Source organism: Melopsittacus undulatus, chromosome 8 (assembly GCF_012275295.1).
Source record: "Melopsittacus undulatus isolate bMelUnd1 chromosome 8, bMelUnd1.mat.Z, whole genome shotgun sequence".
Taxonomy (NCBI): domain Eukaryota; kingdom Metazoa; phylum Chordata; class Aves; order Psittaciformes; family Psittaculidae; genus Melopsittacus; species Melopsittacus undulatus.
In genome coordinates this window covers 21,838,440-21,857,748 of record NC_047534.1, presented here as the reverse complement: position 1 = coordinate 21,857,748, position 19,309 = coordinate 21,838,440, and the positions used below count along the sequence as shown (strand labels likewise).

At 40.3% G+C, this 19,309-nt stretch overlaps 1 protein-coding gene across 4 annotated transcripts in view; it reads left to right on the top strand.

Moving 5' to 3' along the window:
• Window positions 1–19,309, top strand: part of HIPK3 (homeodomain interacting protein kinase 3) — a 100,692-nt gene that overhangs the window by 40,600 nt on the left and 40,783 nt on the right. For all 4 annotated transcript variants that reach the window (XM_031050252.2, XM_034065148.1, XM_034065149.1 and 1 more), the window contains exon 2: window positions 10,145–11,225. In XM_031050252.2, the coding sequence (XP_030906112.2) occupies window positions 10,147–11,225 (1,079 nt within the window). In that variant the 5' untranslated portion in view covers window positions 10,145–10,146. The remainder of the gene's footprint in view (window positions 1–10,144; window positions 11,226–19,309) is intronic.

Genomic DNA, 19,309 nt, shown 5'->3' with positions numbered 1-19,309 from the left:
TACCTAAAGACAAAACAGATACAAGAAATATTTTCATATATTTTTAGTATTATCAAAGCTACAGCAACTACCTAAATACTAAAAGAATAATTGTATCCTTATGTAAAGATAATTATTCTTGCATGTTGTAATACTTCCATTAAAAATTCCTATTTTTAAAATCTTTAATCTTAAACTTGTGTGACTCCATTCTTGGTAAAATAATTTAACAGTTCTAGAAAACTATTTAAGTGCTTTTAAAAGCATGTTAGAAATTAAATGTGATTTAATGCTTGTCATGTAGTAAGTCAGCTATTGTCAAACAAAAATCCCTTCATATTTGTATAAACATCCCTTGCTAAGTATGTATGGCTCTGCAGTAACTGCTGTTCAGAATAAGGGGTGGAAGATGTAGGGACACGAGCTCGGGTCCTAATATCTATCCAGGGTCCCATTAACATCCTCCTTGGAACAGGAAGATGTGGCTGCAGTCAGAGATGCTCACAGCCACTTCCCATACAACCACTCTCTAATCCACTGACTTCGGCATTTCTTGCCCTTCTCTGTACTAGAGGCTCTGCTCCTTCAGATGTGGACACTGTGGTGTTCTGCAGCTGCTTTTATGAGACCAGGACGCTTCACTTCCAAGGCGCAAGCTTGGTAGGAACTTAAATTGCTGGGTGAGACAGATTTTTATCACAAACCTGAAGCTTGGCTGCTGCCTTGCTTTGGGGCAAGTGGTATCCAGTACCTGAGAGAGCCTGCTTTGGGTTATTTTAGGAGTTTTACTTTCATTTTACTTGGTTCTTGGTTAGAAGGTGAACCATGAGACGGAAGTGTGTCTCCTCATCTCGTGCTCACCTTGTCTTGAAGCTTAATGAAGCCAGATAGGAAAACTGTTTTCTATGCAGAAAAAACTGCCAGTAGGACAACTTCAGCTGGGAATGCAGTTAACTGGTGCAGCTGTCCTTTGTGTAGTGCTGCTGGAGTGTCTTCATTGCAAAGGTGTTTGCTGCTTTTGTTAGTGTGACCAAATCCCTCCAGGCTCACTCACTTGGGTCTTTGGATGTGGATGTGGCTTGGAGCAACCTGGTCTCATGGAAGGTGTCCCTACCGGTGGTAGGGGAGTGGAACTGGATGAGTATTAAGGTCCCTTCCAATCCAAACCAGTCTGTGATTCTGTCATTCTATGAACTGCCATCTGAACCTTTCCCTGATCTGGCTGGTACACACTGGAACAAGTGCCTGCCCACAGGAAGGAACCAGCAGAGGCGCCAGGTCTGAATGAGAAGACTGTCATGTAAATGCAAAAACACAGAGAGAAAACAAACGTCAGTACTGACAATCAGTACAAAGCCTTTTTATTTTATTTTTTTAAAGAAACTTTGGTTTTTAGCTGGTGCTTTAGGCTTTCTCTGGAAGGTAACAGTAACCACTAGCATCAGGTATTCATAAAAATTATCTGTATGCACAATTTAACAGAAGCTGCAGTAATTTATATAAGCTATTTCCTTTTTCATACTTCAATATAAACCTAAATTTATTCTAATGTTTGCACTGTCTCTGTTGCTTACTGCTGTGTTTTGCTTCTCTGTCAGTGTTCACAAAACCTGATGTTAACCTTTACCCGATTCCACTGTCTTGAGTAAAATGTACTCTTTTTGTTCCCCTCTTCCATGTGGTGCAGGTTTTGACTGTGTTGATACTCAACAATTGGTGGAACTTGCACAATTTCCAGAAGGCTTTTTATTTATTTCTTGTAGGATGTTTTTCTGCCTTTTTGACTGAAAGGTGCCTCTTGCATCATTGCCTTGTAAACGTCTTCCGTCCTGTGTTTTCCTAGAAAGTTTGGTCATCTGTTACTTCCTACCCTTTTCAATTATTCTGTGTTTTCTTCTGTTTTTTATTCGAGCAGCTTGCTTATCTACAGTCTCTGTTCTAGTTGAGAAGTTTTTTCCACAGCTTGTTTTTTAAGCTTTAAACTATTTATAGGGGTAGAGAAGGTCCTCACAAGGTCTTTATTTTCAGCATTTGAATCTGTTTCATGTGGGAATTTTGGTATTTGGGACCTTACTTATGAAGCTTTCTGGAAGGAGCGGGCTTTGTTCCGAAGAGAATTAAAAAGCTCTCGGTCTCCTCGTATCTATTAATATCAACTTACTTTGTGAGTCAAGAAATTAACTGATATTCAGCCTATTAGGAATGCATTGCTTTCATGAGATTATGAAGGGGTTTTTTAATACCTTTTCTTTATGGCTTTTGAAATGATACTTTGGGCTAAATTCTCCCTTTGCCTGTGTCAGCTTTGAGCCCTGCACAAGGACATGGTGGATGTTTTTCTGAAGAAATATATTGGGAGCTCTTTGCAGCAAGTGCTCCTTGAGACTAAATGTGTTTTGAAAACTTAGTTAATGAGATATCTAAACTTTATTTCAAAGATTAAAATGAGTGAATGTTTACTTATGCTACAAATGGAAAAATTGTTAAATATGTAGGATAAACTGACACATATTTCTCAGTATTATGCTCTAGTTAGTGGGGTCATATGCTGCCTGTGGCCTTGACTTTCTTTTTGCTTACTTTCTATAATCAGTAAGTTCCTGTGTTCAGGAGAGAGGGAGAAACTTCCTGCACTGGTGGCTCTGGGAAATACTATAATACGGGTTATTACAGTTACTGATTCGTTAGGAGGCAGAAGGCTGAGCCTTCTGTGAGAAAATATGTATTTCTAATACGCTGATTTCCTTGCCTGTAGGAAACTCCCCTTCCTGCATGTCTTTAGAAATACGAAAGAAGTGGTAAACACCTATTTTTCCCTCTGTTCTTTATTGCTTTACATATGCCATGTCTAATTTATACAGCTGTTTTCAGTAAGCAACCAATGCTGTCTCCATGATGTTGCTGCTCACAATGTGTTATAGAACAGAAAAATATTTAAAAAGCAGTGTTAAGTAAGGAATTTGTATTCTAAAAAAAATAGGACTCTGAAGAGCTTTCATTCTGTGTGTATATAAACCCTTTCACACCCTTCTGTGTGAAAACCCCTTTCAAACGTATACTTTGTGTGTGTGTGTACACCTTAGTCAGTGTATGTTTGACAGCTGTTACGGGGTGTAGCTGAAGTGACTGACCTGGAAGCTAGCAGGAAAAGATAAATTAAGGGAAATATGTCAGATTAGATGTCTTCATTCTGATTTAAGTGTAAAAGAATTAAAACAAAACAAAGAAAGGCTGAAGTTCTTATTTAGTGTAATTTTTTGGTTGCAGAAGAAATTAAATGTGATCTACGCATGCTGTCTTGGCAGCTTGGAATGTAAGTTCATGCTGATCCTATTGGAGGAGTGATTATGATTTTTCATGTATTTGGGGAAAGTTGTAGCTCAAATGTTACCTGCTGCTGGGTGGTTCTCTGTGTAGGAAATAACTTTGCACACCTCCTGAGCTGTGCTCTTTTGGTACAGTGGACCTTGGTTTGTGAATTTTTACATTGCATGTCAGACTTGATAAGGTAGACAGGCTACTTGTGTGTCTGCTGTTGTGAACTTCCTTTGTAAGTCCTGTGGGGAACAGCAGTTCTGTAGTGTTGTACTAATGCGTGCTTGGTCCAGCTGAAAGTCTTTTGTAATAAGAGGAAGAAGGATAATGTTGAATGAACCTCCCTCTACCTTGAGTAGTTTAGAGGACTTGATGAAGAAACAACTTTGTGAAAGCAGTTTTTTCAAATGGGTGTACAGATGTTCTGGCATGCCAGCTGTGCTGCGAAGGTGAAGTAGCAATGAGTTAAACAGCCATCTAGATTTGTATTATAGGGGCTGCATTCGATATTGTCTAGAGCCATTCTAAAATGAAACTTCTGAATGAATTTCTTACCTGGGTTGGTCCACTTCTAATACTACCCAGCAGACTAAGAATGCAAAATTAAGCAATGAAATCAAAGTAAAGCGGCTGAAAATAAGAAGGCAAAATTGCATATATATTTATGTAGGAAGTTGTGGTTGGATGTTTGTGTTTTTGTTGTTGTTTGTGTGCTTAAAGAGGTGGTTTGCCAACAGGCAATTTGAGCTAAACCCCTCTACCAGATTTTATTTCTACTTTATGGAAGGTGGCAAAATCATTTGGAAATACAGTAACTGTGGCTTTATGTCCTACTTCTCTACTTGCTGTGATCTGTCTTGCTACATGGAAGAGCAACAGGCAGTAGCAGTACTTTGACTAAATCCTTAAGTTCTGTGCTGTGGTGCAGAAGCTGAAGGTGTGGGCTCTCCTGAACACTGCCGGTAGGGACTGTTATTTTGGTGTGCCTGCTGGTTTTGGGTTCATAAAGAATTAGTCTCTTAAAAGAAGATTTGGCTGGTGAATCCCTGGCTGGTTGACACATGCCATTTGTGTTGATGGAGGCACTTTCTGATTTGGAGAGCATGCTCTCACTGGGGGCTGTTGTCCAATACTGTGATGCTTGTGCTTTCTTTCCAGTTGTGTAACGGCTTCTTGCCCAGCAGGAAAAAAAACCAAATGCTTGAAGTATTATTCCATTTGTCTTTAACTGTGATTGCAGTCATATTGGCATCACAAGATGTAGCTTTTGATGTTTGTGGAAAATATGAATATAGTGACTGTATTATTCAGTACTGCTACTGGTAGATATGACAACGTCTAGCCCTAGGGGTTCACTGTGATACTTCATGTAAAATATGTTTTTATTCAGTGTATGGGGTCAGTTCTGTTTCCAAGTATTGAGACAATGGTGTGTTTGAGTTTTCATCACACTTCAAAACAAACTTGTATTTTCAGTTTCTGGTATCAGTGTAACGTTTGCAGTGAGTGATTAAAACTGTCTCTGATGTCCAAATCTAAAGGCAGCCCTGTAAAAGTTTTCTTAGGTGGGTAGTAGCTATGTTTTTCAGCTGCAAAATTGGATCATATTTTCTTTTGCTTCCTACCAAGACTCACTCAAAGCTTGGAACCAACTTGTGGCCTTCCAGCCTCAGCCTTCACCCCTGATTTATGCAGAACTGAGCTTTCCACATCAGGCGAAGGCTGCCAGTGGCTTAGCTTGATTTTGTTGGCATATTCTGAGCCAGGATTCCTGATCTCTGAAACACCTTCTATGTGTTAATCAAAAATCATAATTATGGCTTTTGTCAGTGAACTCTTCTTTTTGCTATGCCTAGAATTGGGTGCTGGCTGCTTTGGCGAGCTGGCATAAGAGCTACCTCTGCAAAAGTGCCTCTGCATCTCACTGTTCTTGGTGATGGAGTGTGTGTGTGCCTGTGCAGTTCATGTCCAGAATTTCCTCTGTGGTCATGTGAGGAAACAAATCCTTATGCCATGTGTTGCTTGAACCACATTGGTGCTTTCTCCTTTGCTCCACGCCCTCTCTTCTGTAGATCAGAGATCTGATTTTGAGGTAGCTGGCAGGGGGAGCTTCACTGAACTTGTATCTCTTTACACTTTATACTTTCTATGGATGTGTTTTCCTTCATAAATTGCGTGAAACCTCAATTTCCCATGCTTTGTTATGAATCCTACAGCTGGAGTAAGGGAATTCCTCAGGGCAAACAGTTCATTGGTGTGAAAGTGTGCCCATCAGGACAGCTTGTATGGCTCTGTATCCAAAACAAACAATAACAGAGAGGTGCTGCTACTACCAGTAATAACTTTCTTCTGGGAGGGAAGAGAGGGTCAATAACTCAGCTTTGTATTTGTTAAGTAACTTGAAAAGTTGAGCAGCACCTAATATAAAAAGTATTTTTTTTTTGTTTTACCTGGGAAAAATGACTGCTGGTATCTCAAAGTGATGTATAATGTAAGCAGAAGACTTCATAAGTGCTACTGCTCAAATTGTGCATTTGCTGGAAGTTACTGAGCTTTCAGAAAGCCTCCCTTGATGCCAGACTGCACTGTGGGAAGGGTCTGAGTGTCCTGGAACTAGCTCTCACTGATGGCAGCTTGAAAGAAGTTGGAAAACAAGTTCTCTTGAGTTAAACTGTAACTATAATATTAGGTGCCTGCCCCTGGCTAGGCTTTGCCCGCTGGGGGTTTTACTGCAAAAGCAGCAACATGGTGATTGTGCTTTTGGGGGGTGGTTAAAACGGGCTGTTTATTTTGCAGAAGAATGAAGGGTGTCATGGCAATTTCTCTGCAGCTCTGCTGCAGTGGTTTTACTAACTAATTACTTTGCTACCTCTCCCCCCCCCAACTCTGTCGTGAGGAAATGTGAATTTACAGTTAATTATTAATGGTGGTCAGACCTGAACAGCCTGTACTTCTCCATGTTGTTAGTTTGCCAAGTTGGTCATGTTTTGAATTTGCCTAGAACTGCTTGAAAAGGCTGGAGACGTAGTGTTAAGAATCTAGTAAAGAACATGGTGACAGGTGAACATTACAGAGATCTTGCCAGAAGTGCTTCAGTTCACTGAGCAATGTCTGCTTGTTTCTGTTTCTGCAGAGAGCAGCTTGATCAGGGTGGGGGGATGCAAACTGTGAAGCACCTCCTGTTCATTGTCGTTGCTTTGTGAAAACATATTTGCTTATTTCTTTAAACGAACAATGAATTTACTTATTAAAATGTTTGCTTCATTACTTTGCTCAAATTTTCTTGAAGTACAGAATTCCAGAATTCAGTCTTACCTATGATCAAAATACACACATTTTGTGTAGTTTATTGTGTAATAAGCCAAGCGTAGAACTCCCAGTTCTCTGTTTCAAACTTGAGAGCCAAGAAGACACATTTCCTTTGAAGAAAGCCTATTTAGAGATAATAGTGTAATTGATAGGTGTCTCAGGACAGGCTTTCTTTTCCAGATCCCCTGCAGTATTCACTAGCAGGGAGGTTGCACATGAGTTGTGATGCAGCAGTCTCAGTACTGGAGCAAAGCAAGCTGGAGAAATCTGGAGCCTACTTCAGCTTGCGAGCAGTCACTGCACTGGAGTAGTTACTGTGGTCATCTTGCACTTGGGGAAGGACAAGAGGGCTTCAGAAATGTGGGTAGAGGGAATGGACACACTGCTCTGAGACTGAAATTGAATCAGGTCCAAAGCTGCTGTAATTTAAGTAGCTGGAGACTGTCACCTGGGCGTTGCTTTTCAGCCCATCTTGTGGTGGATTTGCATGTTCTGCTCTGGTTTGCACCTTGGACAGGTCATGTAGTGCATACATTTGGGTGTATTTTAAATTTAACTGAAGGTTGCACCAGATGCTCATGGGTGTTCAAGCTCAAGTACCCTCACTGAAATGGCACAGGTTTGTCTTTCCTTTAGCATTAGTTGCTTTTGCTCTACACATCCCTCTTACTGTGCTGCTGGACTTGTTAATGTTGATACACTGTGAGCTAGGTCTGTATGAGGCAGCAGTGGCAGTCTCAGTAAGAACCATGCAGAAAGATGTATAGGCTTAACCAAACCTCCTGCAGCAGCAGCTCTTTACACTTTTCAGTGTAGCTCTCCATGGGATTATATTGTAACCTGAATCCCACAGAATAGTAAGAAAACCCCCAAACCCTGCAAACATACAGAACCCTGGCCAAAAACTGCCACCACTAAAATCGCACCACCCCCAACCACAAAAAAATCCCCAAAAAAACAACAAAAAGCCCTCCCTCCCCCCCTCCCCTGCTTTCTGGGTGTGGGAGGAAATCAGTTCTGTTAATAAACTTTGCTTCTCAAAGTGAAGACCTCCAGCAGCTGGTTGTATTGGGTAGTTGTATGTTGTTCTGGGGTATTTTTGTTGCATATATGCTAATGTGTAGTAAAGAGTGTACTGTCTGAAAAGTCCTTCTGAGCACTGCTTATGAGTGCATGGCAGAGGTCTTTAAGAACTCTCAAATGTAGGATGCTGCAGGATTGTAATGTGCCTGTTCCATAGGAACACCTTATTCCTTGGTTATGTGAAGATACTCTTGCTTCTCTAAATGAGATTGTATCTTGAAGTATATGTCTAAAAAAAGGACAAAATAAGGGGGTAAAGGGGAAGCTGAGAAATCAGATGCTTGTACAAGAACTCCAAGGCCATTTTTACTTTTCTGGAGTAAAATTTGTCTTTTTATTTTTAATTATCTTTTTTATTCATGTTTGCATCAAAGGTTCTTCTCTCAGGGTATGTAATCCCTTTTATTTAGTGCCTTTCCCTCCCCCCTGCCCTTCTCCCCATCTTTTTTTTCCTTGGGGTTGCTAAAAATATTCTTATAATAACTCAATAAACACTTCTTATCTGAGAACAGAGCTGTTCCTGTGTTCATAGTTCAGGGTCATGAAGTGAAGCCTAACATGCAAACCCCAAAAAGTGATAGCCTATTTTTTTCTCATCCAAATGAAATGAAAGTTAAAGCTGGGTCCGTGTGCTTCCAGTCCTTCTGGAGTGGTTCAAATAACATGAGCTATAGAAGTCTTGCATGTTTTTGAAGACCCGTGATCCCAACAGGCTCAAGTAAAGGTTTGAGTGGTCTTCTGGCTGTGTTGGAGGACCGTCATTCCCCTGTTTTCTCTGCCACTGGGTTGTTGTCCTGCCTTCAGAAAACCTCCTTAACTGCAGTGTAGTTTTATCACTGCTTTTTCAAAGCAGTCATCTTGAGAGCTAGCCTTAAACCCTTGGTGTGGAGCAGAGGGCCAGGGGCAGTCCATAACGCTGGGGTGGCTACCAGCCTCTTCCAGCTGTCTACATTGACTGGCTCTGGGCAAACGAACAGCTTTGGTAAAGAAAGGGCTTTGAATTTTTCTTCTACTGTTGAGGCAAAAGACATTACAGGGTGCTAAACTGAGATGATGGTATGATGATTTTAATTGCTCTTAAGAAACTAAAATTTTAATTTGCATAAATTAAATCACAGCTTCAGAATAATCATGCCATGTGTTTGGTTAGTTTTCATTTGATCAGTCATTGCAGTGTCTGGCTCAAATTTTATGGAACTCATCTGCAATTTAAATACCCATTGCCAGAATCTTCATGTGCTTGGTATGAGAAAGTGATTTAATTAAAGTATTACTGGTATTGAACTTGTTTTTGAGAGCTGACCAGACTTGTATAAGCCAAAACTTCCCTGGAAACTTGTAGTCATTTGCCATTCAGTGTCTTTTCCTTAGGGTTTAGCATTATGTGACATTAAAGCTTAAGGCTGGTGTTTGACAGCTCTGGAAGGGGACACAGTGGAGTGCAGAAATGAGAGCTGGAAGGTGCAGCATCCAAGAGAGGTGAGGTCTACACAATTTCACAGGGAATTGAGATTCCTTATCCTGCATGCGGGCTAGCTAGTGTCATTGCCCTCCCTTTGATGCTCTGCTAGGACCAGACTCTTCTTCATGCCTTGAAAAGGGGAGGTACAGTGAGGAGCATGGCTCTGCTTTCCATAAAGCTGGTGTCCTGAGCTGGGGACTAATCCTGTGCAGAATGCTGTGCTCAGGGGCTTCCCAGGCAAGCAGGCTGCTTCCTCTTGTGATAACTGATACACAAACTAATGCAATGGGATGCTGTATAATTTGGGAAAGCTACTCATTTTTTGTGAATGGATTAGATTCCAGGTAAATTACAATGTACAGTAAAGTTGCAGTTGTTTATGTGAACATACACATGCTTCTGTAAGGTATTTTGGGCTCTGACACACACTTTGATTGCTTTCTCTTTCATCATGGTGAAATTCTTTGAGCTTTGACAGTTGTCATTTGTTCGTTTGTTCTCAGAAGCCTGATGGTGCTTACACTGAGTAGGTCTGATACCTTGTGGAACAGGTAGCTTTGGATTACAGTTAAGAGCTTTTCAGTCATTTTAGATCATTGTTGATAAATATTTGCATTATTTAACTTTTGTTGCTGAGTGTTTTTATGTAGATTTTTTTTTAATTTTTTTTAAGCAAAAGCTGAATTTGTAATAGCACAAAGGTAGTTCCCCCATTTGAAAAATAACATTTAGTGGCCTGCTGCAGACTGTCTTGAGTCATACCCTGATCAATCACCAAAAGCAACTACTGCAGTGACCTGCTGCTGCCACAGCCCTTGTGTGCACTGGAAAGGCATGGGGACCTTGCTGTGGGCTGTAAGAAACTAAACATGAAGTAACTTTAGGCTAGTTCATTTGGAAAATGTACTAATGTTTTGATCTTTTTAGAAGAGGAGGCTGCTTGGAAGTGTAAATGCGGGATTCTCACTTGCTTTTTCTTTTTCTTGCCCTCTGTAGGTATGGCCTCACAAGTCTTGGTCTATCCACCATATGTTTATCAAACCCAGTCAAGTGCCTTTTGTAGTGTGAAGAAACTCAAACTAGAACCAAGCAGTTGCGTGTACCACGAAGGAGCCTACCCGCAAATCTGTGTGAATGGTAAAAACTTTGGAATTTCTCCCCACAGGGTTAGTACATTCTTTCAGACTAAAAATCCATTTGACAGACCTCGAAGACAGAACTTTTTGTTGCCATCAAATGCTGTTGCTTTAACAAATATTGCAGGTGCTACGAAAGTGTTAGTGGCGTGGGCACAGCAAACTCAGTTAGAGGCACCTCGGACTGGGGCAGATACTCTGGAAGGGCCCCAGCGATGTGGATTGAAGCGTAAGAGCGAAGAGTTGGATAATCAAAACGTCACGATGCAGATTGTTGATGAGCTGTCCATCCTGCCTGCAATGTTGCAAACCAGTGTGGGAAACCCAGTAACGGTCGTGACAACGGCTGCAACTTCAAAACCAAGTGGTACAAGTGGAGACGGAGATTACCAGTTAGTACAGCATGAGGTATTGTCCTCTGTGAAAAACACTTACGAAGTTCTTGATTTCCTTGGGCGAGGGACCTTTGGACAAGTTGTGAAGTGCTGGAAAAGGGGTACAAACGAGATTGTGGCAATCAAAATCTTGAAGAATCATCCTTCGTATGCACGCCAGGGACAAATAGAAGTGAGCATATTAGCGAGACTAAGTACTGAAAATGCTGATGAATTTAACTTTGTGAGAGCCTATGAATGCTTTCAACATCGTAACCATACTTGTCTGGTTTTTGAGATGTTGGAACAGAATTTATATGACTTCCTGAAACAAAACAAATTCAGCCCTCTGCAACTGAAAGTAATAAGGCCTATTCTGCAACAGGTGGCTACTGCACTGAAAAAACTAAAAAGTCTGGGTTTAATCCATGCTGACCTCAAACCAGAGAACATTATGTTGGTGGATCCTGTTCGACAGCCTTACCGGGTTAAAGTAATAGACTTTGGATCTGCCAGCCATGTATCAAAGACTATTTGTTCGACCTATTTACAATCTCGGTACTACAGGTAGGTGTTTTTCATTTGTTTTTAGCTTTTAATGGGAATAAAGTTTTTGCATTTATTAAAGTTAATGGCTTAAAGAATTACTCTTCCAGATAACTAATAATAACTTGCAAAAGAAAGGACCATCTAAGAAAGTTTAGGTCATACTAAGATTAAGTGCTTGGTTACCATTTTAAATGTGAATACTTGCTCTTAATGTTTTTATGGTGTTGTTTTTTCCTAGAAGTACACTTTGGGTTGCGCTCTGAAGCCGTCACTCTACTGTTATTTTGAGATCTCTGATGAGACACTTTAAAAGGAAAATAGAAAAAAAATTAGCTTTCAGTTGCTTTATTGGGGTGCCTTTGATGCCTTTTCTGCCTCCCTGATGTGATGATTTTTCTCTGTAAGCAGCTGGACAGTGTACTAGAAGTGCGGTGTTTTCTGTCCTGTTGCCAAAGATTATGTAAATGTCTCTGTTTTTCTCCAGCACTTGTAAATATTTTGCCTAGTTCTTATAAACTCCTTTCTGACTGAGTGCCTTCAGCAGCTGTGAACTTCAGTGAACCTCTGGAGTTAGTGAGCAATAGGATACTTAAATATTTACAGTGATAACAGGTGAACATTTAAAGCGATTTCTGGTACTTGGTTGCATTCTACATTGACCTCAAAATGGATGCATAGTTTTGATTTATTTTGTTTGTTTGTTTGTTTTCTAGTCCTTTCTTTGTATAGTTAACCTATCATTGTGGTGTTAAAAAGCTATTAGTATTTAGCATCTTTTGAGGTCCTCTTGATTTTTTTATAAGCCGCACTTGTCTTGAATGAAGACCTCTTTCAGTTCTGCTTTGCGTCGGTGGCAATAGTATGTCCTGTGTCTTGCCTGTCTGCCAGTTCAGTAAAAAGCTGGTAAACTAGGACGATGAGTAATTTGAAGAAAATGTAGATGCAGAGTTCTCTATTGGTTGTGTGATTCAAATTAACTCTTGTGTAGCATGGCATGTGTTTTCTGAGATTTTAGTGCTTTGGGAACACCTGACTAATGTAAATAAGACCAAAAAATATGAATTTGATCCAAAAGGACTCAAAATAGATGATGCCAGGGAAATGTAAAGAGAAAAGCATTTAAGAGGAATGAGAAGGGGCTTCAGAGGATGTAATTTATTTTGCAAGAGGTTGTGCCTTCTTGTCAATCAGATAAGCAGATACTTATGAAATATAACTGTACTTAAATGTTTTTTTTGTATTAGAAAAGGGTGGGAGTGATAGTGCAGGTTTGACTTGTTTGACTATGGCATGTTGAAACAAACCCTTTACAAAAACCGGGCAGCGGTTGGGACATTAAAATCTATTTATTATTTCTTTAATTTCCCTTAAGCACAGCGGGGCTGTGTGCTTGTGTAGGTTATTTAGCAGGAGAACATTTGTTTAAATAGTTTTTTATTTAAAGCTTTAAGCTGAATTAATCCAATTAGAATTCAAACTAGAGACATTTTTTAGAAAATGCTTGTTCCATGCAGCACCTCTTTTATCAGCATGATCACATGTGTATTCTTCTGCACAGCCTTTGCTAACTGTTTCTGTGCAAAGCTGTTTGTGTATTGTCATGAGCCATACTTGTAACCCCTCTTGGTTGGGATCTTGGCATGATCAGAGATGACCATGCATAAGATTTGGTTTCACCAGGTGACAGGTACAGTGCAATATTTAGACATTTATAAGAATATTTTATATGTAAATTTGGTGTGAACTTGGCTTTTTCTGATACACAAAAGCATTTAGCCAGGCCTAAGAATTTAAATTATTAAGAGGAAACATTTTGTTTTAAAAGTGCTATTTTAGGATCTGAGGTCCTCGAAAAGGATGGACTGAAAAGACCTTAAACAACAGCATAGGCTGGGAGGGTGCAAGACTCTGTTCCCGCAGCATTGGGATGCAGCTTCTCAACCATGTGGTGCCAATGCCATCCCGTTCTACCTTCTGCTCTCCTGCATCTGCCCGTGCTGGTGCCAGCTGCAGGAAGGAGGGCCGTGGCCTGGAGAAGAGGGAGGAACTGTGCTCTCTGGCAGCTCTGGCAGCTTATGCCACCGTCATTTTCAAGAGTAAAATCTGTACTTTCTCTGTGGAAGGCATATGCCCAGCAGTGTCTGTAGAGGTGTTAGGCTGGATGCTCAGGAGAAACCCATGAAGAAGTATCACTAAGTGAATAAATAGTGGTTTGTTGTTCGTTTGTTGTTTGTTTTTTACCCTGTCCCTCCATCCCCCATTTTTTTTTTCTTGTTCATGGGACTCTCTTGAGCTAAATATCATGACAATAGAGAAGACCACAAAAGCCAATGTTACCATGGGGTTTTTGAATAGTAGCACCAGTATTTTACATCAGTAAGAGGAAGTGAGTAATGAATTGGAAAATAAGTATTAAGAGGATTAAGAATTAAAGGAGGGAAGGTAATTCAGCCAGGTGAGTGGATAATGGGCTGCCTTACTTACCTGTGTCTGTAGCAGAAGAAGAGGTGGCCTACTGATGGCTACTGGAGATATTAGAGAGATTGTGGAAAAAATGAAACTAATTGGATTTTAAAAGGGTGTAGAGAAGCAGAAAAATGGAGACAAAGTGGATGCAGTGATAATTATCTGATGTTTTCCTGCTTCAGCTTTGTGAAGCAAAGTGATAGTACAAGAATGGTTAAAATTACTATAAAAATCTTTTTGACATTTCATTACTTTTTTTGAAACTTCTGACTGTTACATATTGCTAGAAGTTAAGAGCATGGATGTGAATAAATACCAACCACAATACATGTCTTGAGTCTCAGATTATGTTTGTTTTAAAGATGAAATGTTATTCTTAATGCTCTCTCTTTAAAAGGCAGTGTGCTTACATGCTAGTTTTATGCTGGTTGGGATTTTAATAGCTGGGGGCTAGAGAGATCTGGTATTTGAAGCCTCTACTTCCCTACTGGCCTCACATGTTAAAACTGTTGACCTTTTAGGAATTATCTAAGTGGGTAAATAACTAAGCATTATATACATTTTGGAAAGAGGAGAAAACCCTTACGTACAGTATAGGTACTGAAGCTTTGTCGTATATAGGAATGGTATGATAAGTATGTTGCTGTCCTTTGGTCAGCTGTACCCCAAATCTCAACAAGGGGAGTAATGCCTCCAAAACCATCCCCTTATCTAAGCATGGTGCAGGTTTCAAAGGAGGGGAATCAACATGTTTATTTCTAAGTCTGGTGTCTTATGCTCCTCTGGTGAGGCAGAAAGTTTTCTCAGGGCATGGTGTTTCCCTCTGGAAGTAATTTTCCTTTGCTATGCCTCTCTTGCAAGGTTAGATGTATTTAGAGAAGTGGGTGTCAAAAGAGGGGTTCCAGATAGCAGGCTCCAAGAAGCAATAACCTCCAACAAGAGTTGAGTTATTGGAAATGGTCAAGGCAGTCCTGCCTTTCTGACTTGGGAGCCAAGTTGCTTTCCTTTTTGCTGCCATGAGAAGCAATGGCCTTCTCCACATTTTGTGTTCAGAGATAACTCTTTAGGTCTGGTTTCGCAGCAGATTTTTTCTTTCTCCTGGTGCTCCCCCCAGGAGTGTGTCTGGGGGAGAAACTTCCTTTGAAACATGTATAATTTCCCCTTTTTGCAATAGCTGTGCACAACGCCAGCGGTTAAGGAGTTCTGTGTTACTCACTACCTAATACCCCGAGGACAGAGATGCCTTCTGCACATCATTGTCATCTGTAGCATTGAGCCATTGTTCAGAGTTGGTGAAATTGTACTTAACAGGTGCACAGTAATGGTAACAGCTATATGGCAAGGTTTGGTAATGAAGCCTCGTCCTTGATCCTTCTCCCATTTGTTGCTTGGCTGTAGCACCAACTGAGCTCATAAGATACGTTGACATGTTGGCATTGAATGTTGAGCATAGATCACTAAGGGAGAGCTATAGTGTAGGAAAGGCTTCTTTGTTTCTAGGGTTTGCTGTTGACTGGGAGGAGTTTTTCAAGGGGAATCACCTTCCTGTTAGTTTTGGTTTGGGGTTTTCTTTTTTAAATACAGGATTTTGAAAATTACACTTAAGTAAACCTTACAAAATTTGTTGTTCACAAAGTCCTTCTAAAATCGTGTACTTAACATTAGCCATTGCAGGTGTAGGAGTGAGTGTGTGACTTTACTGTGTGCTTTATGCCCAGCTTCCACAGGGAGTTGAGCAGTCGCTGCTCTACTGGCCTGTGTAGATACCTCAGTGGTTATGTTTCCTGTCTTTTGCCTCTTGTTTCCGAAGGAAACATCTGCTTCATCAGACTGTGTCAGGTTATACTGCTGTTAGAGCACAGCTGGAAATCTTCCTGAAAACATGCTTTGAGAACCAGTAATCAGTTTCCTGATGGAAAGATGCTCCTCTTGGCATCCAGTGGTTTGTCTGCAAACTGCTGTTCAGTGTAGCCACATTCACTGGGGAAAATGGAACGGTCAGCAAGTAATGTAGTTAATGTCCATATAAAATGGGGCAGCAGCTGAACCTGTGATAGACTGATGGACAACTTGAGTGATGCTGACTGAATGGAAGGTATGTGGTTATTAAGGGATGCTTGTGGCAGAAAACCATTTCCAAGCCCTACTGGTGATAGTAGTAAAATACAATCCTAGTTATTAAACAGTGTGATCAAAAGGAAAAGCAGATGATGTGAGTAGATGTACTCAGTGGAGTCAACTCGTTCCTGAATTGGACAGTGATATCCTCCCTCCAGTTTTCCAACTAAGGATGGTCACTAATCAACAGAGTTGTTCCAGACAAAATGCCAAATGTCACTAGTGTTGCGGCAGAGCTCAGAGATGGAAAAATTGTTGGATGTATTCCTGTTGGATGCGAGCAGGCTTTTCCCCCTCCCCTCACCCTTCTCTCCCATGAAGGATCAGAGAGGATGGAGGAAGAGTGACAGTCAGGGTGTCCTGTAGTGCTGACATGGCTTTCACTCACCCAGTCAGTTCTCCTGCAGCTCGAAGAGTGGCTTGGTCCTGTAAGAACTCTTCTGCTTTAAAGGGATTTGGAAAAAGAATAAAGCAGTCGAGTTGTGTGGCTTAACTGCTGCCCTTGCACTGAGCTGCAGCAATGGCTACATGTGTGCTCTGTGGCTGCTGCACTAGGACAGCTTTTTATTTATGACTTTTTCAGCCTCACCCTTACTTTCAGAATAAACCACCACCAACTTCTGCTTATTTTTATGAAATTTATGTGATCTGTTGTTCTCCTTCTAATACACATTCCTTCAAAATCAGAAAAAGATTCTTGTGGCTGTAAATTTCAGGAGAGGCTTGGTTTTGCACTGGCCTGTAACTTGATTAGATGTAGTCCTTGTCACTCCAGGGACCCCGGAGAGCACAGGCTGACGGTGCCTCCCCAGAGTGGTTTTTGTTAAACTGAATCTTTCCTTCTTGTAGGTTAGGATTGTCAGCAGGATGGGTTATTATGACTCAGTAGCACATCTGCTGCATTGGAGTAACTTACTGATTATTTTCTCCTACCATCAGATCAACATACAACTTAAATACATTTTAAATATAATACACATTTTCTTTATAAGGAAGACCAAGGGAGAAGTGCAAAATTGACATGTCAGGAGGCAGCTGTTTTTCAAGTCCACCCATTGCTGTCACATACTTGAAGTTTCTAAATAGGCTCTATCTAGAGTGGGATGTCTTGTTTTTCTCCTTTCACAATGCCTAAAATTCTTTTTATTTCTTTTTTTTTCTTTTAAATTTTTTAGAAATTTGGTGTTTAGATGTGAAAATGAGAAGCAGAGCCCTGTTAATAAATCAAGTTCCTGTCTGTCAGGGAAACGCAGTATGTGAACAAGCTAAAAATGCCTCTGTAAACAACTTGCACTTCAACATGCTAGCAGATGTTATTCTATCACTTTGAACTGTACATCACTGAAGTGTATTGGGATATCTTAAAATAGTCAGGAGTGGCGGCCAGAGACTCTAAACTACTATAGATGGTGAGGCAGTTTTGCTGCTGCAATGAAATAAGCCAGAAGTACTCACTGCTAAGGTCATTTGCTTGCTCAAGGTCAGCATGTTCAAAGTCAGCTGCCAGACTTGTGAGCGTGGTTACTGTCAGGAGTCCTGATACTGCAAGGATTTGCTATTACAAGTGAATTGGGACACTTCACAGTGTTTTCCTCCCCTTTAAAATTGCAGGGCTGTGATTGCTGGTTTACCCTCTTATCTGAGCAAAGAGAACATAATGTCAAGATAAGCTTTTGTGGCTTGTGTCTGAACAAATTGCTGTATTTGTTCGGCAAGATTTTGTTAGCATTTTTTGCGCAATACTCATTAGTTGTTTAAATGACTTCCCGTTTTAAACCTCTATTTTACCATTACTAGGAACTAACCAAAACCTTTCCAAGTATCCTCCAGGAATGCCAGCCTTAGCTCATCATAACTTTATATAGCTCTTGATAACAAATGGAGTTTAAATTTTCTATTACTTTTTAGTCAGCATAATATAATATGCCTTTTTAGTCTCTATTCATAGAGGCAGAAAATAAGAGTAGATATTTTGGTAATGGTGTGGGTTTATTTGTGGTATTTTAGCAATGGGGTTTTTGTTTTTTGTGCATTTTTTGTGAGTTGTGTAGGAGCAAAAACTCGAATCAGAGTTCAGAAAATGGTTGTCTTGGTCTTTAGGTTGTTTCAGTTTGAACAAAAGGGAAATGCTTTTATAACCTTGAAGGTAAAAGACCTCTTGGTTCTTGCTGTATTTCACTTTTTTTTGAGGTTGAATGATAAACCTGTTTGTCAAGGCTAAGGTTTTGGGAGGCAGCCTTTATTTTTTCACATATTAAAATAAATGTAGTGAAATGTGATCCTTTGTTTCATTGCACTGGTACTTAACATCACAAAGATCTGTTCATCATACATCAGGGCGTACATGAGTGTGGGTATATCAGGTAATTGCAGAGCATATCAGTGGCGGCTACAATGCTGTATGCTGTATTTGTAGATATTGTGTCTAACTGCTCCCACTGTGCCTGGTTTGAAAATACAGCTGTGTATTCTGTTGCAAGAGCGGCTAGTACTAGATCTAAATCACTGTGGTTGAAAGCAAAGCCTAAGCATCAGGCCTTGTCTCTTCCATCTGGCATCCTTTGTCTGTGAAGGAAGGCTATTTTGTGGGTGAAGGCTGCCTTCTGCATCAGCTCACAGTATCACAGTATCACAGTATCACAGCATCCAGCACAGGTGAGGGTGATGGAGCATATGCATGGGAGAAGAAGTATTATGCATGTGTGGTTTAAACCCAGCTGGCAGCTAAGTACCATGAATTCTGGCATTAATTATCAACTGTCAATTGTCAAGTGGTAGAGGTGTCTGACATGAAAATAAGTCTTTGGGATGTAATTAAGTAAAATTAATATTTGTGTGAAAATAAATTGCCTGAAATGGCCATGTTGTCAAACATTTATACTGTATGTTTGAAAGTCCTTGATCTTACAGGGCTAGCTGGTAGTTTGAAGGAATTTTTGTTTGGACTATTAATAAAATACTTTGTCAGAAGTGAAGTTGAATCAGGGGGCTGGGGAAAAGCAAGCCAAAGCAGTTCACAGATAGTATTTTGAAGCAGTTCCATTTTGAAACTATGATGTTACCTGAAGAATATGTTACTGTGTTACTGTGCTTAAAAATCTTGGTTGGTTGATACTTGAACAGCAACAGTTGATTAAAGGACAGGCCTAATGTTATGTAAACCAGTAGTACTTGTGGGTACGAAAGCGGGTGTTTATGCAGATGAGGTTGTGCTGGTGATGTGAAAAGTAAAATGATATTTATCCCTATGAAGCATTTATTAAAACCCTGAATCTCCCTGCAGATGTCAGTGCAAAGAATGTGGGAGATAGGGCAATGCTATGGCCTTCTGTCCCATGCGCTTGCTGTTGGCAGCGGGCAGAAGCGTACACTGGTGGTACTAAGACCCTGCAGAAAAGGGATGAGGTGATACTGATACTCAGTATTCACTTTGTGTGTGTGTAGAAAACCATAAAACAATAATTTTTTTTTTTTATTTTGTGGGTTCAAAACTGATGTGAATTTAAAATGGTTTTTCA